This window comes from Varanus komodoensis, unplaced genomic scaffold (genome assembly GCF_004798865.1).
Source record: "Varanus komodoensis strain SLA01 unplaced genomic scaffold, ASM479886v1 scaffold9, whole genome shotgun sequence".
In the NCBI taxonomy this organism is placed as follows: domain Eukaryota; kingdom Metazoa; phylum Chordata; class Lepidosauria; order Squamata; family Varanidae; genus Varanus; species Varanus komodoensis.
Genome location: NW_025336598.1, coordinates 8,089,800 through 8,116,168, shown reverse-complemented (window position 1 = coordinate 8,116,168; position 26,369 = coordinate 8,089,800). Strand labels below are relative to the sequence as shown.

The 26,369-nt window shown below is 43.9% G+C and overlaps 1 protein-coding gene across 1 annotated transcript in view; it reads left to right on the top strand.

Annotated features, from left to right (window-relative positions):
• Nucleotides 1-11,004: 11,004 nt before the first annotated feature.
• The window catches only part of SLC2A9 (solute carrier family 2 member 9), an 84,534-nt gene continuing 69,169 nt past the window's right edge, over nt 11,005-26,369 (top strand). The window contains exons 1-2 of the mRNA XM_044418427.1: nt 11,005-11,072; nt 25,619-25,704. Coding sequence (XP_044274362.1) covers nt 11,054-11,072; nt 25,619-25,704 — 105 coding nt within the window. The 5' untranslated portion in view covers nt 11,005-11,053. The remainder of the gene's footprint in view (nt 11,073-25,618; nt 25,705-26,369) is intronic.

Sequence of the window (26,369 nt, the reverse complement as noted above, 5' to 3'; positions counted from 1 at the left end):
ATATAACATAACAAAAACACAATAATAAAAAAGTAAATGATAAAGTGCCCCCACCGCCCGGGAGACCAATACTACCACCATTCACATACTATAACAATTAATAATATATAATATACTTCAATTATATCCATATCCCCTCCAGAAATTCATATAATCTTGACTGGGTTTACAGTCTTTGCCTTCTATCAGTACTGCTTTTACAAAAAATTCCCAAATTTATTTGCTTTCATTAACCCTTTTTTAATTCTTATTTCTGTCATTAGTTTATCATTAATTACCATGTTCCATATTTCATTATACTGTTCATGTCTTTGCAAAACCCAATTCTGTTTCCAGGAAAGTCCACTGAACTCAGTGGACCTTATTCCCAAAAAAGTCATGCAGAATTGAATTGCATGACTGGAAATGTTTTCCAGTATACAGCAGTACCTTGGCTCACGAACGCCTCAGTTCATGACCAAATCAGATCGCGAACAGACATTTCATAAAAATTTTGCCGCGTGTCGCGAACTCTGCATCAGGTGATGATCGCGAATGTGCCCGCCTTCCCTGCACTGGTGCAATCGAGCTCGTGCTGGCGGAGGGGGGAGATGGCCACATTCGAACTAGCGGGGGGAGATGGCCACGATCGTGCCCATGTTCCCTGTCTGAGCCCGACAGTGCCCGTGCCTGCCTCCCCCCCTGCGCCCCCACACCTGCGCCCACCTCCCCCCTGCACGATTGCTGGGGGGCGGGAAGATGGCCACGATCTTTGTTGTTCTTTGTCACTTTGCTTCAAATTTTTGTGAGTAAAAAAAATAGTTGCAGAACGGATTAACCTTGTTTACATTGACCCTTATGGGGAAATTTGACTTGGCTCACGACCAATTTGGGTCACAACCAGAGTTCTGGAATGGATTGAGTTTGTGAGCCAAGGTACCACTGTACTGAGTTGCACTCCATGTGTAAGAAAGGTGTAGAGAACTGAAAAGAAAATGTGTATGGTATGTTTGCAGAAGAATGAAAACATCATCATGTTTTGCAGAAGATTGCTAAAGACACTTGGCATCTGTCGTTTCACTGGCCAGTTAACTGTCTGGATCTAGCAAGGGAGATTTATCTATGGAAGCTTCTGGGAAGGGAGCTGTTCTCGACAGCCAGAACTTTTGTTGCATTTTATATTTTTTAATCTTTGCAAGCTACTTTAGGACCTTCCTGTCCACATGTGTACACTGACTAGAATAGTTCTTACATTCAGATGTAAATCATGTGCAGGATTTCATTGTTAAAATTAAGTAATTCCACATTGTGCTGCTGATCTGGGTCCTAGGACTGAATATATATGGGGTTGGATTTGATACACTTAACATGTGACAAGTTGCTGTCAGCTTGCTCTAGCCTGGGACTAGCATTCTTTAGCCATTGTTTCTCATGACACCTGTTAATTTGAGAAAGGTTGCTGTTCTGATGTTTGGGGTGCTGTTCTGATGATTGGGGTGCTCCTGGCATGCTGAGCATTACATGATATGTTTTCTAATCCCAATGTACTCTCAGGGTAAATCACTTTCCTCTGTATATAGGCAGAGATCAAAATTATGTACTGTGGCACTTTATCTTTTCCCTCTGGATTATTTCTGTGTAATATGGCACAAATGTGCTCTTGACTTAGATGATGACTGAGCGGAAGAAATGTGGCTTACAATAGTTTGCAAACTGCTTTCCCCTCTATGTGGGCTTCTTCCCATGACTGCAGGTTGACGGTGCCTATTCCAAAGTGGTCATGGGAGTGCTGTGTATACTGAGTGCCATATGTGTATACTTGCCTAAGCCCAGCCATCAGGTGCAGATTTTCTTGCCAAGTCATGGAGCAAAGCTCAGGGAGCCAAGATTTAGGGTGAATGCCAGGAAGTACTTCCTGATGGTTAGGACCCCGAGGGCATGGAATGGGCTTCCATGGGAGGTGGTTGAGGCCCCATCAGTGAAGGTGTTTAAGGATAGGCTGGATATACACATGGTAGGCATGTCATGAGCGGAGCTGGCTGGAGCTGGGGGTCAGACTAGATGGCCCAGGATACCCTTTCTGACTCACTCTGTTTCAATACTTCTATGTGTCCCAGTGCAGCAATTTCTTGAAGACACGTGATAAGCTGTAAGGCTTACACAGTGTTAGCCCAAGGGCTTCCCTTTGGAGTGGACTGGTCACTTTAGTGCAGGGAAACAATAGGAATCAGCTTCCAGGACAACAGTTGTCACTGGAGTGGACAACAAAGACCGTTCACAGGTGCACCACAAAAGTTGGGTAAACCTGGCTTGTTCACCCAGGAATGTATGACTGAACTGGAGACAAAACCCACAGTTCCAGCACTCCACACACCAAAATGGAATGCCCTAATTCCCTCAGTTCATCTTTTGCTGCCATTCTGCTCCACCTTCTCCTTGTAAGTGGAGTTTGTGATACACACACAAAACTCCCCAGATGGTTCCTTATGCAATGTTTCTGACTTGATCAACACAAATGACTTCATTTTGCCTTCTTCTTTTGCCTGGGGGGGGGGGGGTGATTCCAAATGAGGCTATTATTGAGCTACTGCTCCTCTTATTCACAGGTGATGTCATTTTTCATGCATAACCCTCCATGGTTTCCTTTCCCCATTCCCATGCCCTTGCCTACTGTGGAAAATCTATTAAATAGGGAAAGATGGATAACTGGACCAAATGCCTTCCACCTAGAGGTCCTCAGAGCCCTCGGTCTGAAGGTGACCTGAAAGAAGTTGCTGTCAGCCCCATGCACCATCACACCCCCCTCCCCACTCCAGACAGTCAGATTCAAAGAGGCATGTGGCCTTGACTGTGTTAGAGATGCAAACCAGCAAGGGAATGTTCATATTGTCATATTGTCATTTCATTCACACATTCAGCTGGCAGTTGTGAAGTAGTGAAGTAAAGGGCGCTGCATCCAGGTGTTGTATTTATTGTTTATTTATATTGTAAGCCATCCTGAGTCGATTGGATTGTATAGGACAGGATAAAATATTCTAAATAAATAGACAAACCAGGACATGACCTGCCAAGTAAAAACTGTGCGAACTCCCTGGTAATTGGTGAATTCCGTTCCTTAACTTCAGCATCCACCAACAGCGGGTGGAGATCATCAGCTTAAAGATGAAGGCCGGAATCAAGCAGAGCTTCAAGGCAGGACACTATTATGTTTCAGTAGGATGGCTGGTTGTTTTGTATAACATAGCTTCCTCGCTTCCTCCAACACTGTTAACAGAACTCCAATTGTTAAAATAAGTTTGTGCATGCATTTTATTAGAGTGGCTCACAGGTTATGGCAAAGAGATCTTGAGTAAAGGAAGTCCATTTTTCTAGTGTCATAGAATGCAAGGTCACAACATCAATGAACCAGCCTATTGAATAGTAAAAGATTTGTTCAGTTTATGGACAAATTTGCATTTACTAGAATGATGAAAACATGTGAGTCATGCATTTCTACAAAGATTGTGTATTATGCAAAGTGTATTATACATTCTGACCACAATAACTTTGCAGGGCAGTTTGCATGTGTTAGAAAACTTGAGCTGATGAGTCACTTTCAGTTTCTAGGAATCTCTGGGAACTGTGTAAATGTAAGATATAAATAACTATTTGGGAATGTATTTGACAAAAGTCAATTAATGCTAAGAAGTCTGAATATCAAAAGCATTGTATACAAAACATATATATCACAGAGTACAAAATAAAACCAGACTGATGAAACCTAAGGACTGTGTTCTTACAAAGGACACTTGCAAGAATCTATAGGTATATAGATAGACCTTTAAAAACACCAAATAAGCCAGGCACATTTCAGCTTTTCATTTGCATCAGTGATAATCATCCATAATACAATGGCTTGAGCTATCACTGGAGGGATGAATGTATCTCCATGTATGTTTGATAGACGTACATTCTAGATATGTCATTACTTGATTAATATTTTTGCCTAAAAAGCTTCAGCAAAGTCTAAGTGTGGTGGCTTGAAAATAAAGACATATCCTTTTTCTTCATTAGCTATGTGTGTGTTGTGACTTTTGCAAATCATAAACATTTTAAAGGAATATTGGAACTGTTATTTGTTTTCATTTTATAGGAATCATACAATAGTAGACTTAGAAGGAGCCAAGAAAGCCATCGGGCCAACCCCCCTGTTGCAGGACACCAATTTGCACCATCTTACTCAGATGGCTGTCTAGTTTCTTCTTGAATGTCTCTAATGTGGAAGAACCCACAACCTCTCTAGGAAACTAGTTCCACTGTCACATTGCTCTGACAGTGAGGAAAGTTTTCCTGATATCTAGCCTAAATCTTTGTTGTCATGACTTGAGTTGAAGATTCTGTGCCCTACACTCTGTGAGAAGAGATCATGCCTTCCTCTTTGTGGTACTTACAGATGGATATAATTTCCCCACTCAGTCTTCTTTTTTCTGTCCGGTTCTCTCAGTCTCTCCTCATGCAGCAGTGTTTCCTGGATCATTTTTGTTGCCCTCCCCTGGACCCTTTCTAATTTTTCTGCATCTTTCTTAAATCTTGGTGCCCAGAACTGGAAACAGTATTCCAGATGAAGTTTGAAAAGTGAAGAATATAGGGGAACTACTACTTCTCATGATTTGGTCTTTTTCTATTTCAGTTCTGTTGAGCCACATATTCTCCATCTCGTATCGCTGCATTTGGTTTCATTTTCCTAGGTGGAAGACTTGGCATTTGTCCTTATTGAATCTTATTCTGTTGCTTTCGGCCCAGCATTCAATTTTATCAAAATTGTTCTGCATCTTCATTCTGTCTTCCAAGGTGTTCACTATCCACCCAGTTTTGTATCATCTACAAATCTGATTAGCATTTCTTGTACTTCTGCATCTAAATAATTGATAAAGATGCTGAAGAGCCCTTGGCCAAGAACTGAACCCTGCAGCACCTCACTAGTTACCTTTCTCCAGTTAGAAAGTTGCCATTGATGAGCACTCTTTGTCTGGTTTAGATCAACCTAATATTTTTTCTTTCTAGTCCACTTTTTGGTGGTTTGCTTATCACAATGTTGATAGTGAGGCACTATGTTCAAATCTTTGCTAAAGTCTAGGTGGATTATTTCCACAGTGTTTCCACTGTCCATTTGGAAGGTTACACAGTAAAAAAATGAGATTAAATTAGTCTGACAGGATTTATTTTTGATAATTCCATGTTGGCTTTTATTAATCACTGCATTTTCTTCAAGGTGCTAGCAAATTTTTTAATTTGCTCTAGAATTTTTCCAGGAATTGATGTCAGACTGGTCTGTAGTTCCTGGGTTCATCTTTTTTCCATTTTTTGAAGATGGGGACAATGTTCTCTTTTTCAGTCATCTGGCACCTCTCTTGTTTTCCAGGATATATCAAAGATAATAGGCAGTGGTTCTGAGAGTTCCTTAACTAGCTCTTTTATGGGATGGAGTTCATCAGGCCATGGATATTTGAATGTGTTTATTTCTTCCAGATATTCCTTGACCATTAGTCTATCAATCTTGGGTTGCTCTCCTTCATGGATCACTGCCTTGTCGTGGCGAAGGGGCTTGCGTAGCTCAATGAAGCTATGAGCTATGCCGTGCAGGGTCACCCAAGACAGACAGGTCATAGCAGAGAGCTCTGACAAAACGTGATCCACTGGAGAAGGAAATGGCAACCCACTCCAGTATCTTTGCCATGAAAACCCCATGGACAGTACCAAAAGGCAAAAAGATATGACGCCGGAAGATGAGCCCCGCCCCTCAGGTCAGAAGGTGTCCAGTATGCTACTGGGGAAGAGCAGAGGGCTAGTACTAGTAGCGTTAGAAAGAATGAAGCAACTGGGTCAAAGCCGAAAGGACACTCAGTTGCAGATGTATCTGGTGGTGAAAGGAAAGTCCAATGCTGCAAAGATCTATACTCCATAGGAACCTGGAATGTAAGATCCATGAATCAAGGCAAGCTGGATGTGGTCAAACAAGAGATGACAAGACTGAACATCAACATCTTAGGAATCAGCGAACTAAAATGGACAGGAATTGGTGAATTTAATTCAGATGACCATCAGGTATGCTACTGTGGGCAAGAATCCCTCAGAAGAAATGGATTAGTCATTAAAAGAGTAGGAAAAGCAGTTCTGGGATACAATCTCCAAAATGACAGAATGATCTCAGTTCGAATCCAAGGCAAACCATTCAACATCACAGTAGTCGAAGTCTATGCCCCAACCACTGGTGCTGAAGAAGCTGAAGTTGACTGGTTCTATTAATTTTGTCAACAGAATACAATGGTCATAGCAAACAGTCTTTTCCAACAACCCAAGAGACGGCTCTACACATAGACATCACCAGACAGTCAACACAGAAATCAGATTGACTGTGTGCTCTGCAGCCAAAGATGGAGAAGCTCTAAAGCACTAGGCCACTCAGGTATGACCTAAATCATATCCCTGATGAATGTACAGTAGAGGTGACAAATAAATTTAAGGACTTAGATCTGATAGACAGAGTGCCTGAAGAACTATGGACGGAGGTTCACAACATTGTACAAGAGGTAGCAACTAAAACCATCCCAAAGAAAAAGAAATGCAAGACAGCAAAATGGCTGTCTGAGGAAGCTTTACAAATAGCTGAGGAAAGAAGAGAAGCAAAAGGCAAGGGAGAAAGAGAAAGATACACCCAATTGAATGCAGAATTCCAGAGAAGAGCTAGAAGAGATAAGAATGCCTTTCTAAATGAACAGTGCAAAGAAATAGAAGAAAATATAATAGGGAGGACCCAGAGATCTCTTCAAGAAAATTGGAGATATGAAGGGAGCATTTCATGCAAAGATGGGCATGATAAAAGACCAAAATGGCAGGGACCTAACAGAGGCAGAAGAGATTAAGAGGAGCTGGCAAGATTACGCAGAGGAACTATACAAGAAAGAGCTTAACGTCCCTGATAACCACGATGGGGTGGTCATTGACCTCAAGCCAGACATCCTGGAATGTGAAGTCAAATGGAAGTCTGAGCAACAACGACAAAGCTAGTGGAGGTGACAGTATTCCAGCTGAGCTATTCAAAATCTTAAAAGACGATGCAGTAAAAGTTCTACACTCAATATGCCAGCAAATTTGGAAAACACAGCAGCGGCCACAGGATTGGAAAAGGTCAGTTTACATTCTGATCCCAAAGAAGGGCAATGCCAAAGAATGTTTGAACTACTGCACCATTGTACTCATTTCATTGTACTCATTGTACTCAAAGCTCTGGCAAATCTAGACAGCATACTAAAAAGCAGGGACATCACCCTGCCAACAAAAGTGAGTATAGTCAAGGCTATGGTTTTCTTAGTTGCAATGGATGGCTGTGAAACCCGGACCATAAGGAAGGCTGAGTGCCGAAGGATTGGGGCCTTTGAATTGTCGTGGTGGAGGAGACTCCTGTGAGTCCCTTGGACCGCAAGGTGATCACACCAGTCAGTCCTAGAGGAGATCAACTCTGATTGCTCTTTTAAAGGCCAGATACTGAAGATGAAACTCAAATACTTTGGCCACCTAATGAGAAGGAAGGACTCCCTGGAGAAGAGCCTAATGCTGGGAACAATAGATGGCAAAAGAAGAAGGGGACAGCAGAGAATGAGGTGGCTAGATGGAGTCACTGAAGCAGTTGGTGTGAGCTTGAGTGGACTTCAGGGGATAGTGGAGGACAGGAAGACCTGAAGGAATGTTGTCCATGGGGTTGCGACGGGTCGGACACAACTTTGTGACTAACAACAACAACAACAACTTGGTTTGCTATTCCTCATCTTTCAGCTTGTACTTCCCTCTTTGTTGTAGATTTTCTTGTGGCAGAAAATGAGCCGAAGTAGGAACTGAATACCTCTGCCTTTTCCTTGTCATCTGTCATCACTTTGCCATCCACTTTAAGTAGCTGGACACCTTTCTCTTTCACATATCTTTTGTTCTCGAGGTATCTGAAGAAGGTTTTCCTGTTGTTCTTCGCATCCCTTGCTAATCTTAGTTGTTTCCTGCTTTAGCCTTCCTGACACCCTCCCTGGAATTCCTTGCTGTTTGTTCATACTCTTCCTTGGTGGCCTGGCCCTCCTTCCACCTGCTGTGTGTGTTCTTTTTTCCTTTCAGGTTGTCATTTACTTTTCTATCTTTTCCCCCCTCTTACAAAGAGTTCTAGGTGACTTACTTGGTCTTTTTCTCTATTTTATCCCCACAACAACCCTTTGAGGTAGGGTAGGCTGAGAATTAGTCATGGCCAAGTGGATATTAGAAACCAAGTCCATAGCTTTGACTATACAAACTTTTGATGGCAGGGTGATGTCTCTTCTTTTTAGTATGTTGTCTAGATTTGCCATAGCTTTTCTCCCAAGGATCAAGTGTCTTTTAAATTCTTGGCTGCAATCCCCGTCTGCAGTGATCTTGGAGCCCAAGAAAATAAAATCTGTCACTACCGCCATTCCTACCCCATCTATTTGCCAGGAAGTGATAGAACTGGATGCCATGATCTTAGTTTTCTTAATGTTAAGTTTTCAACCAACTTTTGCACTCCTTTCTCACCCTCATCAAGAGGCTCTTTAGTTCCTCTTCACTTTCTGCCATTAGAGTGGTATCATCTGCATATCTGAGGTTGTTGATATTTTTCCCAGTAAGCTTAATTCCAGCTTCCAATTTATCTAGCCCTGCTTTTCATATAATGTACTCTGCATATAAGTTAAATAGGCAGGGCAACAATATACAGCCTTGCCATACCCCTTTCCCAATTTTGAACTAATCAGTTGTTCCATATCTAGTTCTAACTGTTGCTTCTTGACCCACATATAGGTTTCTCAAGAGACAAATATGATACTCCCATCTCTTAAGAACTTGCCACAATTGCCACCCGCATTTACAGGATCACATTGCTTTGATGGCCATCAGACCTCAAGTTTCCTTTTAAAATAGATTTATTGAGAGGAACATATGCATGCCAACTCAGAGACTGCAAAAAGATAATTTCTAGGGGAAAATGAAAAATAAATGGGGAACGTTTTTACAGGGTAAAAGGGTTCGTGATCATAGCAAGAAAAGGTGGCAAGGTGGTTTGCCAAGTCCCCTGGATAACAGTAGAACTGGGAGAGAAGGAAGAGGACAACGCACTATGAGCCCGGTTGTCTCCTGGGTGCACCATGGGTTGTTCATGCAACAGCCAACTGCCATGAATTATTGCCTGCCTGTGCAATATGTCCACATAGAGATTTTTAGTTTAGAAAAATTCACTAGTGGGACTTCTGATTTATTCTAATAAAATGTTGCCTGACCATGGATTCCAAATCAGCAAGTTATATCTGGATGTTAACATTTCTTGGCAATACATGTGATGGCAAACTACAGTAAAGATAGCTACCCTCTTCTCTGTAATGTATGCACCATAGCCATTTCAGGATGAAGAAGGAGATTTTCTGTAATAAACCAACAAAACAGCACACAATGATAGCATAACAGATAAAAATGATTTTGGCTTGAGTCCTAAGATAATTTAAGGACATTCATGTAAGAAAATTGCAAAAGTCTGGCAAAGTTGTTAGCGTATACATTTTCATTGACTAGAGTCCATTACATATGATGCATATACATATGGTTATAGAGGAAGAAAAAGAAAAGAAAAAGGGAAGAAAAAGAAAACCAGTGAGTCAGATAGCATGCAATGCAAAATGTACAGTTTATCCTTAAATGACTTTCGATTAAACTGTGGTATCAATAGTGCTTCAGGTTAGACTTAGAAAGTAGTTCCTGGTGCTGCATGCACAGGCCAGTGTTACAGAGTTGTCATTTCACATTGCATGATTTAACATTATTATCTCACCCTGAAACTGCCAGATGAATCTTAATAGCTTCCTTGCTATTCTCTCAGTAGCTGAGAAAAGGGCAAAGCATGAATCTCACCCAAGACACTGCAGACCCCAGGGCCAGATGGCAGATTTAGACCCTGTCCTGACTCTGGTTTATTCCTTCATATGTGAGTGACTGGGTTTAGACAACCCAACATTCCACAACCAAAAGTTGACTATGGGTTGAGTGCAAGTTGGTGCTGAACCACAGGTTGTTGTTGAAATGTAGATTATCATATTGTTTGAAGCCAGCCAAGAGAAAAAACCATAGGGACGACCCACAGTTCATAACAAACCATGGGTTCTCTTCATGGATTGTTCCTAGTTAACAAGGCATGGCATATAAGCACAGCAGGGGTCAGACAATGCAATAACTCATGATTTGCCAACAACCTATACTCAGCCTGCACTTAACCCATGACTGTGAATTATGTTCTTTGAAGCTAGTAGGTATCTGCTATTCACACGTTCACTGGAAAAAGGAAGCCATATTCTTAGAACTATTTCTTTATTTTAAAATAGCAGAGAAAAGTTAAAAGTCTGTGTAACTTTAAGGCTTAGTATATTGTTCTGCCTTTTGTTTTTAGTGATATATTTATTGCACTTTTGTAATAGTGACAATACAGCCATATCCTTTACCATAGCCTGAACCAAATACTTGATAATCTATGAGTATTACATTACATCTTTGTTTTCACACTTCCAGTCACTATGCATCCTGTCATGCTGGAAAACTATTTACCAATCCCTTGGGAAATTTTGTTGCTCTCTAATAAATAAGAAATGTTTCTTGTTTAATGTCCAAACTTGAGAATAGTGTCATACTGCTTTGCAGGAAGTAAATAAATTAAGACAAAGATAATGTAAGAATCAGGGCCAAAATACATAATGGTAATTCAGAATGACTTGTGTGTCCAGAGGATTTATAAACTTACTGGCAGTAGAAAGTGCTTTCGCTTGTACAATACTTCCTCATAGTGTGATGCCATTTTACAAAATATTGGTTGATATTGCTCAAGAAAAGGCTGAGGTTAATGAGTAACCAGCCATGAAAGCTTATAAAATAGAAGGTTGCAGATGCAAACAGGTGGGTTTAATTATTGGTTCTTTTCAAGTCGCTTCAGTATTTCCTTCCATCTCAATGGCTTACATGAGTACTCTTTAAACTGCCAGAATCTGAAGCAGTCACTAACAGGATGGCCACCTTTGAGAAATGTAAGTGTCAGACTTGTTATTTTGCTTTGCTTCTTCCTTAATTTGCTGCAAATACCTAACCTATAATGATAAAAAATATTTTTTTTCAGTAAAGTGTAAAAGCTATTTCAAGCAGTCACTATAAGCAGAAGCATCTTTGAGTGTAGTGTTCAGACTTGTGGTTCTGCTTTGAATATTACATATTTTATCGAATCTATAGATTCTACAGTAGGAATATTCCTATTTGTTAGGCGCTAACTGCATGGATTTTAGGTTAGAAATTGATTGTTGAGAGGTATTCAGGAGTGCTCCAGTGCTCCCACTGTTGTGTTAGGGCAAACCAATATTTGTGCAAAATATCGAGTACTTGTGAGGGTAATGAGAGAAGCAGATATTTGTAACTGGAATTCATCAGTGGTGCTGAAATTCGGCAGCATATAATTGCTCCCCGCCCCCTCCCCGCATTGTCCTAGCTAAATCTAGTTATGTTGCAAATGTTGATTGATGCTAGCACAATATCATTGATCCCAGCATTGGAGTGTAATTGGATATTACAAAAGTTTTGGAAATATATTTCATTCTTCCTCTGCCACCAATAGTGAAGCAAACTCATCTTGTTCAATATACAGTGCATGGCAAGAGGTTGCTCTTTTGCGTTCTGTAAGTTTCTGTCTGTTAGAAAACAGTTGAAAAATATGGCATGGTTTTTGTTAGTTTATTTATCCATTTAGCATTGTATTATTCCAGTCCTCAGCCAAAATGCTTCTTGCAAATTATCAGTACAGCAGTCTCTGGCTTACAAAATAAAAAGACATGACCCACAAAAGAGGAGAAATGGGGAAGGAAGAAGGAAACAAAATTACTGTATTTTTCGCTCTATACGACGCACTTTTCCCCCCTCAAAAGTAAGAGGAAATGTCTGTGAGTCTTATAGAGCGAATGTACCACGTGGCACCACCTGGCCGGCACGTGCTCGGCGTGTGCTGCTTCGCCCCCCCCCTCCGGTGCAGGTGAGAGCTGTGCTGCTCACAGGGAGCGGTGCGGAGGAGGAGGAGCCACGGGCTTTAACCCGCCGGCTGCACAGAGAGATGGACTGCTCACCCCCACCGCCCGGGAAGACCTGCCGCCGCTGCACCGCCCGGAAGACCACTGCCGGCACGCTGCCAGCCCAGCTGCATCACGTGGCACCACCTGGCCGGCACGTGCTCGGCACGCCCTGCTCTGCCCCCCTCTTCAGCGCAGGTGAGAGCTGTGCCACTCAGAGGGAGCGGTGCAGAGGAAGAGGAGCCCCGGGTTTTAACCCGCCAGCCACACGGAGAGATGGACTGCTCACCCCCACCGCCTGGGAAGACCTGCCGCCGCCGCTGCTGCGCCACCCGGAAGACCACCACCAGCATGCTGCCGGCCCGGCTGCACCACACCTGGCCGGCACACACTCGGCACGCCCTGCTCCACCCCCCCCCCCCCGCCCAGGGGAGAGCTGTTAATCACAGGTCGGTGTGTGTTTTCAAATGGCAACCCGTCTTTTAATGAAGCCCATGGGGAAGTGATGGGGAATGTGCCTGTGATTATCAGGAAGCTTTCCATGGATCCCTCCTCTAAAAACTAGGTGCGCCTTATAGAGTGAAAAATACGGTAAGTGTTTCAGCAGGGCTGTTGCAATGGCCCTCCTTCCTCAGCACAGTCTGTTCCAGAAGCAACTCACTTTCTGAAGCTGTGTATTTCCGTTATACTGACACAAAATTATGTATTATGCTTAATGATGGCATTCTGACAACTGGAAACATATACCATAGGACTATTCAGATCTGACTGCAGCACAAACCAGAGATTACATTCTTTCTGGAGCAAAGGTGGATTTTTCCTTTTCTTTGAAAACTTCCTTCTGGAAAGAAAGGAATTTCTGACAAATACCTGTAATTTTCCAGTAATTATGTGAAACAAAACAAAACAGATACTAAATTCAATCCAGCCAAAGATCATTTCTCAGAAGTCCTGTTTCTTTCTGTAACAGAGAATTGAAGTAAATCATATGAGTAAACATGGGTTAAGTGTAGTGGAAATGACTGAAACATATGTTTAATGTATTCTAAGGCATTAAGGTTTTTGAGTGGCAAATTTGTAATCCATCAAAATCAAAATGAATACCCTTCTAAATACACTGAGCACTATCTTCTAAAAGAAACTTCTCAAGGAACGAGCAGAGCCATCATAAAATGATTCACTTAAGCCCCCTCCTCAAAAACAGTTTTCACCCAAACTTTCCTGCTGGAAGAAATGGCATTTCCTGTAGTGCTTGGTTCTAGCAGAATTTTGGACAGGTAATTACTTTGACATGTCAGGGTTCTCCCAGTGTTGGTGATGTCAGCAACATTTAACTGTAATCTTAAAGTTCAGAACAGTACAAGTTCATTTCATTTCCACAGCAAAGATTTAAACATGTTTAACTGTGACACTGAAACCAGTTTTTCAAATTGGCTGGATTGTGAGCAGATGTTTTTCTTTAACATACTGAGGGTCGGGGGGCTCACCATCTCCTGCCCAGTAGCCAGCAAGGGGGATACACTATGGGGAGCGAAGAGACAATGTTGCTGGCTCCTGGAGCATCAAGACCTTCAGCAATGGGACATCGGGCGGGGGAAGTGCACACGCAGCCCAGCCCTGGGCAACCAGGCATGCAGCTGCTTTCCCCAGGGAAGGAACACCTGGAAGAGAGGGCGGAGGCAGGACAGCACCAGAGGGATAAAGATGAAAGCAAGGAAAAGGACAGAGAGGTGGACATGGCACAGGGAGAGAGAGAAAAAGCAACAGCAGGAAGGCAGAAGTGGTAGGAGAATGGGAGTCAGGGCAGGAAAGGAGCTTAACTCCTACAGTCTGGGGCAGAGGAAGAGGTCTAAGGCTGGACCCAGCTTACCTTCCCCCCCTGTGCCTACATGGGGAAGAAACAGCCTGTCAAGGGTTAGAGAGGTGGAGAGGAATTGTCCCGCTGTGCACAAAGCAGGGCACTGTAGTAGAGAAGGGCCTTGTCAACGTTAAAGCGGGGGCTCTGGAAAAGCTGGCCGCAGGTGGTGGGGAAGACACCGCTCCCTGCCCCAGTCGGGACAGTCAGGAGTGTGCCCGAAGTTAAAGAGATGGCTTCCTTTTCAGCTAAGCCCCTGTAAGAAGTGGCCAGGTGGCCCTGTTGTTTCTATCCCAAGGACTGTATTAAAGGTGTTGCACTACTGACTAAGAATGTTTGTGGTGATGGAAGCAATGGAGCAGGGGGAGTTTGATGTTCCCCTCCTCCCTGACACAATCACACTGGTGGAGAAGATGGGCAGGGCATAGGGAGTGGGCACAGCAACCCTTCCCTCTGCCCAGGCAGAGTCTTGGATGGAAGAGCAGCGGAAACAACAAGCTCAAGGAAAGCCACACCTGCTCCAGCAGTTGGTCTCTCAACAAACACAGTTAATGGAACAGCCATTTAATGCCAACTGCAGAATCAGAGCATGTTAATACTGCAAGTGTTAAGGGGTTTGCGCCCACCCCAGGTGAAGACTGAAGGTGGCACCTCCACAGAAGTACAAAGGAGAGGGGTGACCCCATCCACATATCAAAGATGGCTCTAGCGAGCGATCACAAAGCCTTTCTCAAATGAGATACTGCTGGTGCAATGCATTCATGGGGATGTCAAATCTTATACCACCTGATGGGCAAAAGGGTAATTGCAGGGGCAAATCTGATTTTGTAAAGTGGGGATTGTGCCCAGTCTGGCCTATGGGCTAATAAAAGGGTGGGACTGGCCTCACTTTGAGGAGCTCATGAGGGAGGTGTCAGGAGGAGAGGCTTTGGTTGGGGAGGATGACGATATGGGGCTACTGCCACCACACATATCAAGAGCCCAGCTTGGGTTAATTTGCAACAGAATGATGGCTTACTAGGCCATGCCCTGCTCCAGGCTCATGCTGGTCCAGAAATGAGATGGCTGGAGATTTATTGTACTGGGTGGTGCCAGCCCATGGGAACAAGCCTGAACTTAGACAGTTGCTGGTCCCAGAGCCACTTAAAGTATCAGTTCAGCAGGACACCTGGCAGTAGAGAAGACATTGGAGAGGTCCATGTACCAATTTTACTAGCCCAGGTTAGAAACTACTGCTTATCCTGCTCTGAGTGCCAGAAGGCCCAGGGGTGAGGGACCACCACTGGACCCCTAATTCTTTTACCAGTCATCAGGGAACTGTTTGAGTGTATAGTATAGGGGTAGATGTGGTAGGGCCTTGGAAAGGTCAGCCAAGGGGCACCCATATGTTTTAGTAATAGTGGCTTATGCCACACGATACTCAGAGGCCATTCCTCTGTGCAATAATACCACTAGGACCATAACCAATGAGTTGTTGGGGATTTTTTCCAGAGTAGTCTTCCCCAAAGAGATATTGACAGATCAGGGAACCAGTTTCATGAACCAAGTACTGAAACTACTCTGGAAGACCCTAAAAGTCAAGCCTTTCCACACCTCGGCGTATCATCCCCAGACCAATGATTTGCTCAAGGATTTAATAGAATGCTCAAACAAATGTTAAAGAAATTTGTGGCTGCTTACCCTGGCAATGGCATATGTTGCTAGGGCTCCTGATGTTTGTCATATGGGAGGTACATCAGGCTTCCATGGGTTTTTCACCCTTTGAGTTATTGTATGGGAGACACCCTCGGGGTATCCTAGACCTGGTAAGAGAGGGCTGGAAATCCAAGTGCACACAAGCCAGTTCCACACTCCAATATGTTCTAGAAATGAGAAAACACCTGTGGGACATAGTCCTAGGAGCTGAGGCCAATCTGGGGCAAGCCCAAGAGGGAAGTATTATTATAATCTCAAGGCCCAACCTAGGAATTCAAGTCTGGCCAGCAGATCCTCCTGTTGTTACCTGCTGGCAGTGGCAAATTATTTGCACAATGCAGGGTTCCTATGAGATAATCAGGAAAGTAGGCCCATAGATTATGAGGTCCAGCTAACTGATAAGAAATGGTCAACTCAAATATATCTTGTAAACCTTCTCAAGAGTCAGGCACACCTCACTGAAAGTGGCCAAGACTGGCAGGATCTTGGGGTAGAACCAACACACAACCCTAGCAGCCTTGCTCTGGACCGCTGGTCGAACCCCGAACAAGTAGAACAGGTAAGGAGATAGGAGGAAGAGTTCTCAGAGTTTTTCTCAGAGTTACAAGGGTGCACCTACCTAATAATTCATTCTATCGAAATCAGTCCTGGGCCAGCGGTCTGGCTGCTGACCTGTCCCTATCCCCAAAAGTTAAAGCAAGTAATAATAAATGAGGTAAAGAATATGTTACGGCTTGGAGTGATAGACGAATCACTGAGTCCTTGGAGAAGTCAGCCCACGTTCGTGCCCAAGCAGGACTGCAGTGTTTGTTTCTGTATCGACTTGAGAAAAGTGAACTTGGTCTCAAAGTTCAATGCATACCCCATGCCAGGGGCGGAGGGGCTGCTAGAGCAATTAGTGCAGGCCAAGTTCCTCACCACCCTAGCTTTCACCAAGGGGTACTGGCAGATCCACTGTGAGCAACACTTCTAGAAAACAAAGTTCTGACAACCATGAATTCAAGCAGCACTAATTTATTAAAAGAATCACTTTTGCAAAAGCGGGTGCACCCTACAGGTAGGCACACACCACCAGCTTGAAGCACTCAATTTTATCCCTGTATCTGGCCACATGGTTCCCTCCCCCGAGACCCCTTTGATAGGGTCTGTTGGGGCTACAGCCTGTCCCATCTGCCTAAACTGATCACGTGAAGGACCACTCCTGTTTACATCTCCCACTACCACATTTTCAAAGACCCTAGTCCATTATTTGTTTTATACCTTATATGCTTTTAGATCCTCTTTTTATTGCCCAAATGTCTTTCATTATCCATGACAGGCATGTCATCACTCCCCTCAAATTCCCACTTAATCCTTTTGTCGGCATAATTAATTCACCTGCCTTTCTGTCAGCACAATACCTTCCCTCCCTAAGGCTGGACTCCATGTGCCCTGCAAATGGTTTGCTTCCTTGATTTTTAACAATGTTTGCTGTTGACTTTGGTCATTTCTATGATTCACTTGGTTAGTTTCCAAATTATTGCAAAAGCAGCATTTTATTCTTCTTATTTATCTCACCACTAACCCCGGATGTAAAAGAGAAAACAGCATTCTCGACACCAGTGGGACTATTCTTCGTGGTGTGGCAGCCACCTTCCAGCACTTGATGGATAAGGTGCTATGACATCTGTCCCACTGTGCTGCTGCCTACATCAATGACATAATTATTTTCAGTCACATGTGGGAGAACCATCTTGAGCATCTACTGGAGGTGTATCTGCCCTATGGCAGAAAGGGTTGACCACCAGTCCCCAGAAGTGCAGGATAGCCCAACAGGAGGTGCAATACCTGGGGTATGTAGTGAAGAAACGATTCATTTGGCCTATGGCTGACAAGGTAGAAAGCTTAAGTAAATGGCCCCAGCCTCAAACCAAGAGGGAGATACAACAATTCCTGGGGCTAGCCAGTTATTATCACAGAGTTATCCCTCATCTCTTGACTCAGGCTGTGCCTCTGAGGGATCTCATTAGAAAAAAAACAACCCTGCCAACTAAGATGGTCTACTGCAGCAGAAATAGCTTTTCAGGACCTGTGAACTTGCCTCCTCAACTATCCTCCCCTAAAATCCCCCGATTTTTCTCAACCCTTCACCCTCTGCACAGAGGCCTCTAATGTGGGCCTAGACACAGTACTCGCACAGGGGGAGGGACCCCTGGAGCATCCAGTATGGTACCTGAGCAGGAAGCTAGAACCATGGAAGCAGAAATACTGAACCCTAGAAAGAGAGGCTCTAGTAGCTAAATGGGCAGTCCAGGCCCTAAGGCGCTATTTATGGGGGAGGGGGAGCATTTAGCCTTAGCACAGACAATTGAAATGGTTAAACAGGAGGAAAGATGACAACTGGCTCACCTGCTGGCATTTGGCCTTACAGCCCTATGCCTTTACCATCAAAGACAGGCATGGTCATCAACATGCTGACACCAATTTTTTCTCCCCTCAGGGCCCCTGGCTGGAATACGGAGATGGCAAGCCCCTCTTGGGCAAAGGGTATATGTGAAGGGTTAGTGGGGCTTGCCATCTCCTACCCAGTAGCCAGCCAAGGGGCACATGCTGTGGGGAAGAGACCATGTTGCCGGCTGCTGGGGCACCAAACCTTCAGCTACAGGGCTCTGGGGGCAGAGAGGCATGCACAGCCCAACACTGCGCATCCAGGTGTGCAGGTGCTTTCCCCAGGGAGAGAAGAGCTTGGGGAGAGTGCGGAGGCAGTGCAGTGCTGCTGGAGGGATAAAGATGAGAGCAAGGAAAAGGACAGAGAGGTGGACGTGGCACAGAGGAAAGCAACAGCAGGAAGACCGAGGTGGTGGGAGAACTGACTGACTGTTTGCGGTGATGGAAGCAGTGGCATAACGGGGATTTGATGTCCTCTCTCCCCTGACACAATCACACATACAGAAAGTAGAGCTAAAGCAATGTCCTCTAATTTGTGCTGGAGGCAGACAGAAGGGAAACCTTGTGTTTGCAATTTAATCATTTCTAGTGAAGTGCAACGCAAGAAAAATTACTGTTGCAGCTGATGATCAGGAGTTACAAACTATGCATTTATTGCTGAAAATAAGGAAATGAGTAGCTGTCTGATAGCCATCTTTGAGGATCCCATGCACTGCATAAAAAGGTTCTGTTGAGCATGACTATAACCCTCTTATAAGAATAAGATAGTCTTGATAGTCCTAATTGTGTAGGATTTAGGTGAGAGTGCACAGTGCTTCCAGAAATAACTTTCATGCTTTATGAGATGTTTGCAGACAAAACCTTCCATTGTTATAGACTACGTATTTTCACTTTCTGACAATTAAGCATTAACCAAACCGTCAAAGGCAACATTGGAGAAGTGAGTTAAATACCAATAAATTGCAGGGACATGTGTTTGTCCACTTTAGTTCTAAAAGAAGATCCATGTTTGACAGCTTAAAGGAAAAATAGTTGTGATAGTATGTGATAAATTCTGCTAAGCAGGAATTTAAATTTGTCTGTTTATGTTTATTCTAGAGAAATTGTTCTCTGTTTGTTTCTAGAGAAATTGTTGAAATCTGAACAGTCTATTTAACATTAAGCATTTTGAACTCCCATTAATTTCAATCAAATAAGGGTTTTCTTAAAGCTTTTCTCTAAAAATATATTTTAAAACTTTTCTTAAAGGTTCAGTTACATTTTCAGTTATTTTTACTAAGAAATAGGGATACTATTAATTCTAAAACTAGAACAACATTTTGAAATTCAGAAAAGCATCTACTGTTTTTGGAAGTGTTATAATGTGAACAGGAAGACAAACTTTTTAGCCTCTTAACTAGAAGTGTCTATTTAGAACAAACATGCTTTTGTAGTTGGTTAAAGCATAAAAATTGCTGTTATTGTAGTTATACATTTCTGATGTTAGTCATCTACAGGCACTGTGTGCGCCTGCAGATTACAAAGTGATCTAGTTTTCATGCAACGCACAATCTGTGGTTAAAAAACCATAAGTTGTTTGGGAATAGGCAGGACTGTGTGGTGACTGCTCTCCTCCCTTCTGTGTGCTACAGATCTGGACATCTGGGTTGTTGAGAGAGTTTGAACCCCACAACAAAAAATAGCTTTAAACTTTGGGTTGCTTCTCCCTCAACAACCCACAGTTCTAGGTTTGCATGTTATGGAGAACAATCCAGGGATAAGGCATCTCCGGATTGCTTAGTGGCACAGAAATCAGTAGTCAGGAAGCAGCATGCCTGCTCACTTGCACATCCTCTCACGCAGCTGGTTTCGAAGCTATGGGTTGGCTCTTGTGTGTGAACCAGGTCATTAACCTCACAGATTCTATTTTCTTTGAAGCATCACATGGAAATGTGGGAGCGCCACCTAGTGAGGAAGGCGATGTGCAGCCCAGGGCTTCCCAGATTGTGAAATACATGGCCACTCTATAAGGCTGGGGGAGTGTGGAAACATAGTGGCAGACCTCTCGGCAAGGACCACCAGTCATTCCAACAAGGTAGATTTAACCATATGCTTAGCTTTGGCTGCATCATTTTCAAAGTTTTTAGTGATGAATGGCTTATCAATGGAATTAGATTAATAACTGTAAAACTGGCAAGGCAGAGGAGGAGGGCTGAAGCAGTATCTGCCATGAGTGGCATTATCAAACACAGACGCTGTTCTTTGTTAAAAGCCACCTTCCCGCCTTTTCTTGTTAAGATGAAGCTTTGGGCCCCTGGTGTTTGAAAAGTCGGAGCCCCGCAGCCTGCGTATGGGCCATTCTTCCTGCCTGCACCCTGCTTGCTGCAGTGCCTTGCCTCATGCTAGCTGCCTGGACCCCACTTGCTGCTCTCTGCAGAACTCCCACAGACCGCCAGCTCACCCTCCTTGGCCTGTTAATCAAGCCTGGCCGCTGGAAAAGCAGGACAGCAGTGCTGAGGCAGGCGGGCGGGCAGGTGGGCAGGAGACACAGCTCCAGGCAAAGTGGGCACCAAAACTGATCATGGGTGGTCAGCAGGCCACAACCCAAAACAGGAACAAGCAGCAGGCAGTGCTGCGGCAAGGCGAGGCGAGGCAAGGCATGTTGATGGGGCAAGCAGAGCAACCGAAAGGGTCCCGGTTCCACTGAGGCAGGTAAGACAAGAGCAAACGTGCCTGCAGCAGCCAAGAAAGTGGCAGGACCAAATCCAAAGCTAAAATGGATTGGCACCAGTGCAAACCAAGCCAAGAAATATCTGTAGGGGATAAGAAAGGGACAGCAGCCAGTCCACTGTCCTTTTGATTTTTTTCATATGGATTATTTGTCTTAGTCTACCTCATGAGAATGAACTGCAATGTAAAATGCTGAACTCATTGTGCTGCTGAAGGCTTCTCAGCCATGCCATTTACACAACTCAGTGTATAATGCAAGAGATACAAGACCAGGAAATCCCAACAGGGCCTTCAAATCATATCAGCAATATCTAATATTAATTGAGGTAGATTTTATAGGCCAATTTATGAATAGTTTCTAGTGATTGGTAATAGTAATCTGGACCATCTTATTTGTGAAGATGGCAACATACAATATACAAAAGCATCATTTATTATGTGTGGGCAATTACTTTAAAATGCTGATTATTGGTATGCAACTAAACTGAACTGCCTGTCTTCTCACCCTTAAAAGATCAGTCAAGAATAGACTCAGTTATGTCAAGCGCTGTGCAGACGGCACTCCTGCCTGTTGTGACTCCTAAACATCATCTTCAAGGACTCGCTATCCAGTATGATGGTGCCCTGGCAGCACTGATTGAATAGGGCCAATTCCCTCTCTGTGGCGAAGTTGCTACTGCCCAAGCTGAAGCACTGTAATTAGAATCACCAACCTAACTCCTTCATGGGGCTTCAACTATATAAAGCATTCTTCTTGTACTGTATGTGAAGAAACAGAGGTTAATTAAGGACATGAACTGCATGAACTTTGTGCTCTATTTGCATAATCACTCACTGATAATTACTACTGCTATATATAGACAAACGCAAACACACACACACTGTGCTTCCAAGGCTAAATACATGGCATATAAATTAGGGTGCAATCCTATGATCAATAAACACAGGTTGGCTGGCCATGGGAGAAGTCAGGGGAGCTGCTGCGACCTGCACATCAGGTGCTGGAGGGGACATTTGGGGGGGGGGGGAGGGAAGGAGCCAGGCACTGCCATTCTGTGAAGAATCCCAGTGGTGCCTCAGCCCCTCCTTCCTGTGGGCAGGGCAACACAGTACTTAAATGTTTAAATTAAATCTCAATGTTTTGGAGGATGAGGGGCTGAGACCTTGGTGAACCTCCTGCTCTCAGCTGGGTGCTTGTAACCTTCCAGGTTCAGAAGGTTACAGGCAGTCACATGGGACGGCAGCCTGAGAAACCCAGAGCACCCTTAGAGACCCTGATTGAGTATTTAAGTAATTCCAATCAGTAGGTGAAGTTCAGCTTCCTCCTAAACATTCCTTTGAGATTTATTATCCACACCCACTAGCCTCCTAAGGATATGCGAGCAATGCTGGATCAGAATAAGGATCACCGAGTGGCTGACCAGCTGCCCATGAGAAGCCCCTCCTCTGATATTGTAGGTAGCATGTAGTCATCAGGACTGGAGGCCATTTATGGCCTCCCCCTCCATACATATATCTAACCCAGCATGTTCTTTAAAAGCCATCACTGCAACTTCTGCAGAACATTCCATAGTGTGATTATGCGCTGTATGGTTAAGAGTGCAGATCTGGGGCTCAAGCAATCTGCTGAGATCTCAAGCAGGCTTTCTGAGATGAGAAAGAGGAGAATGATGTGAACTGTTTTGAGTTCCTTAACACAAAAGGGGGTGGGATATAAATCTAATGATTAAACAAGTCCCTCATGTTATCTTTGTTGAATCTTTCAACATCCAGGCTCATGGGATGACTTCGCTGGGTTCTAGTATTATGAAAGATAGAAAAATATATCTCATAATCCACTTTCTCCATGTAGCAGCATCCACATTATTCCTGACACTGCTCAGCCCCATGCAAAGTGCTGCCCTTAGAACATGTCACGTATTTTCCTCCCCTGTTCCTGTCTTCAGCCTTCTGTCTCCACCACCTCTTCCTGACAAGCCCTCTGTTCCTTCTGCATCACTTTTCTGAAAGGAACACACGGACTGGATTAGCCTGGCAGGCCAAGCCATGCTGGCAGTGGTTTAGCATGGCATCTGACTCCTCCAGCTTCCTGAGGGTGATTTATAAGCTGTCACTCTTGGGCAGTGGCTTATTAAACGCAGTTAGCACTCTGGGCAGCTGTCTTCCCTACTCCCCTCAGTGCTCCTACATTGTCACATGGCATTCTGGTGACAGGACCATGGGAAGAGAAGGCGAAGGGGGAGGCATGATACCTGTGCCCCCCTCACCCCCTGGCCCTGATTGTCAGTTAGGCACAGGGAACTTTTAGCCATAGCACATGGTTTCCATTCCTAAGGGCCTTAGTATGTTGTCCAAACCCATCCTCGGCCTCATGACTTTTTAATAGGAGTGTGCTACAGAAATTGTTTTTGCTTGGGGATTTTATTTGCATTTGTTACTGAAAGACTAGTTCTTTTAATGCTGTATTCATTAGGATTTGTTTTCTTTCATATTTTTTTCATTTGCATTAGTTTTGCTTTGGTATTCACATTCATCCTTGATTATATAGTTGCTGTTGCTTTATTATTATTACAGATACATGTAAAATTTCTTAGCCAAAATGACCTTCAGTTCTTTCACAGAAGCTGCCCTGTTTGGCAAGACTGTAGCTGCTTACATGTTTACCTTTAGTAATTAGACTTCCATGACATCACAGTGCCTCAGCAAATGGAGAAAAATGTCTCAAAGGCAAGCACGTCTGCCACAGAAAGTAGAAATCTTCACTGAAGTTAGTTTAGTGGATTATTAAAGAATATGCTTACACTTATGTTCTAAGCTACATTGATAAAGCTTTCCCAAAATGTAAGCCAAAAAGCCGTATCGACCTATTTCACCAAGCACGTACTTACCTTGTTACAGAGGAACTTCTGACATACTGGCTCTCTGAGACGCTGTGCACCATATATTTAATTGGCATTATTACTCTACATCTTGGCACAAGGATCCATTTTGGTTCCAGAAGACACAGCCTGAAAAGCTGCTAGGAATGTCATTGATACTCTGAACCACCCCTAAAGCATTAGAGCATATAATGATACTTGCTTCCTCACTTACTTTCCTGGCTTGTAAGTGTCCCTTGGTGACCTCTTCTGTTTTAGATATTGTACTAGGGACTCCGTATAGCTAACTTGATAAAAATGAATCATGAAGCATGGAAGCTCCCTGAGCTTGTCATTCATTCAGCAGAACCAAACTATTGTTCCATATTTTAACCATCCCCAGGTGTGGCCTCTGATCCAGTGAACACTTTCTTACCTTCATTTTGCCTGGACAAGCACACAAGACACCACTGTGGTCACCTCTGCTGCCTCTCCTTCACCCACCTGCAATTTCCCCTCCTTTCTGCCACTGCCACTCTTACCTCCTTCGGCTCCCTCCTTCCTTGCCAAAGCTGCTGACTTGAGCAGAAAGGTGGCATGAGGAAAGCAGAATTCATGATTTCAATAGTGGTGGTTCTAGTGGGGGAAAATTGCCAGCAGCTGTGGCAGGACCTGATGGATGCACTTGGGATTGTGTGGGTGCCACCGTGCCTGTGAGTGCTGTGTTTCTGAACCCTGAACTAGGGTGTCCTTTAAAAAGATGATGAAGCTGAGGTCCTCTGTAAAAACAATCCTTTACCTGAATGTGTCGCTTCCATGGGTAATGCATAACATAATGAGCAAAAGAGGGAGCTTTCAATCCAAAGTAATATATGCATAAAGTACTATGTTTAATACTATTATTCATTCTTATTTGAGGTCCACACACATGAACTTTCCCTTTTCTCAAAACCATATGGATGCACATTTATTACCGAAGTGAAAAATGGCATGGTTCATATACCAGCCCCTAGCACATTGGTCAGTATATCAGTTCTAACAGCTTAATTTCAGAGAGAGTGGCACTCTGGGTCTGACCCTCCTGCCGCTCTCAATTTAATCCTTGCAAGAACCAACCTGTGAGGTAGGTTCAGCTGAGAGTTTGTGACTGGCCCAAAGTCACCCAATGAGTTCCATGGCTGAGGGAAGACTAAACCCGGGAACTCCCAGAGCCCCAGTCAAACATTCTGTCCATTGCATCACATGGCCTCTATTTTAGGGACACTGGCTGGGATGCAGGATGTCTCAGGACTAGACATTTTTCTTGCCATGGTGGTCAAACAGACATTTGCATGTCCTCCCCTGACGTGGCGAACAGCCTTTAAAAAAATTAATCAAGGGGGAAGCAAGCAGATTCTGTAGCTCAGCCTTCCTCAACCTGGTGGTCTTCAGAGGCATTTGAACTGCAACTCCCAGAATTCCTATCCAGCAGGGCCACTAACTGAAATTCTGGGTGTTGCAGTCCAAATGTGTCTAGAAGCCACAAGGTCGGGGAAGGCTGCTGTAGCTCTGTGTCTCTTAATGGCATACCTAGAAACTCCTGGGCTATGCCTCCCAGAGCATACTGGTCCTGAACCAAGGTGCCAGCTTAATGCCAGTCCACTTACATACATACATTTGTCAGACAGCAAACAGCTGGAGCTCCTCTATTCCAGTTGTTCAAGCAGATTACATAAGTGTGGACATTCTAAGATCAGGCATATTCAAATATTTCGTGCCTTTATCTTCCCCTTCCCCTTCCCCTTCCCCACTTCCCCAAACTTCCCTTCTAAATTAGTAACTGAGTCCCACATGTTTTTGTAAGATGTTTACTGATCACAGTGGTGTTGACACGTAGGAATTTTTACTGAATAAGATTGAGCCTATATTGGTATGAAGCTTCGTCCTGCTAGTTCATTTTACAAAACTTAATTTCAAATACTTCCCTGCATTATTTACAGATAACAAAATGGAGAAAAATGAAACAAAGACTGAAGAGAAAGGTTCTAGTGCGGTTAAAGATGATCCTGTATTAAAGAAGAAAATGGTAAGTAACATGTTTTTTCTTAATGAACTATTCGAAGATGTGAGCAGTGAATGGCACCCATAAGTGTAGAGGAGAGTCAGTAGAATGCTCTCCCATCTGATAAACTGAAAGAGCTAATTGTTAGCCACAGAGATCATAAAAGCTTTTTTTTTTTTTTTGCAACACCACTAACAGTGTTACTAAAAGTTGGCATACTGCCAGCAGGAAGCCTCTGTCACAAAGCAAGTCGCCTCACTAGGAAATAACCTATTTACCTGTCCCAGATAACAGGTGATTTATTGTAATTACAATTGTAATTGTAACAATGCTTCATGACAAAGCATACTTACTCATGCCTCTGAAACACCTCTACCTCACAATTGTTAGATTCTCCACATAGCTCCTGGCCAGGAAATGCAAGGTGCTCACCCAACAAAACATGGGATGACTCCCCTGCCTCTGCTGGTAGGCCAGGATGGGCACAGGACCCTGCATGCCCCACTGCCGGGAGGGCCCTGCACTGCTGCCAGCCTGTGTGTCTCAGAGCGAGACTTAGGGTGAGCAGGTGGCCACCTCACTCGTCTCTTGCTGCAGCAAATGTTGCCGTTCGGCTTTCCACCTGCCCTGCCTCACTCGTAGTGCGTGTGATCTTCAAAGTGGTGTGCCATGCATCCAGTGCAGTACGC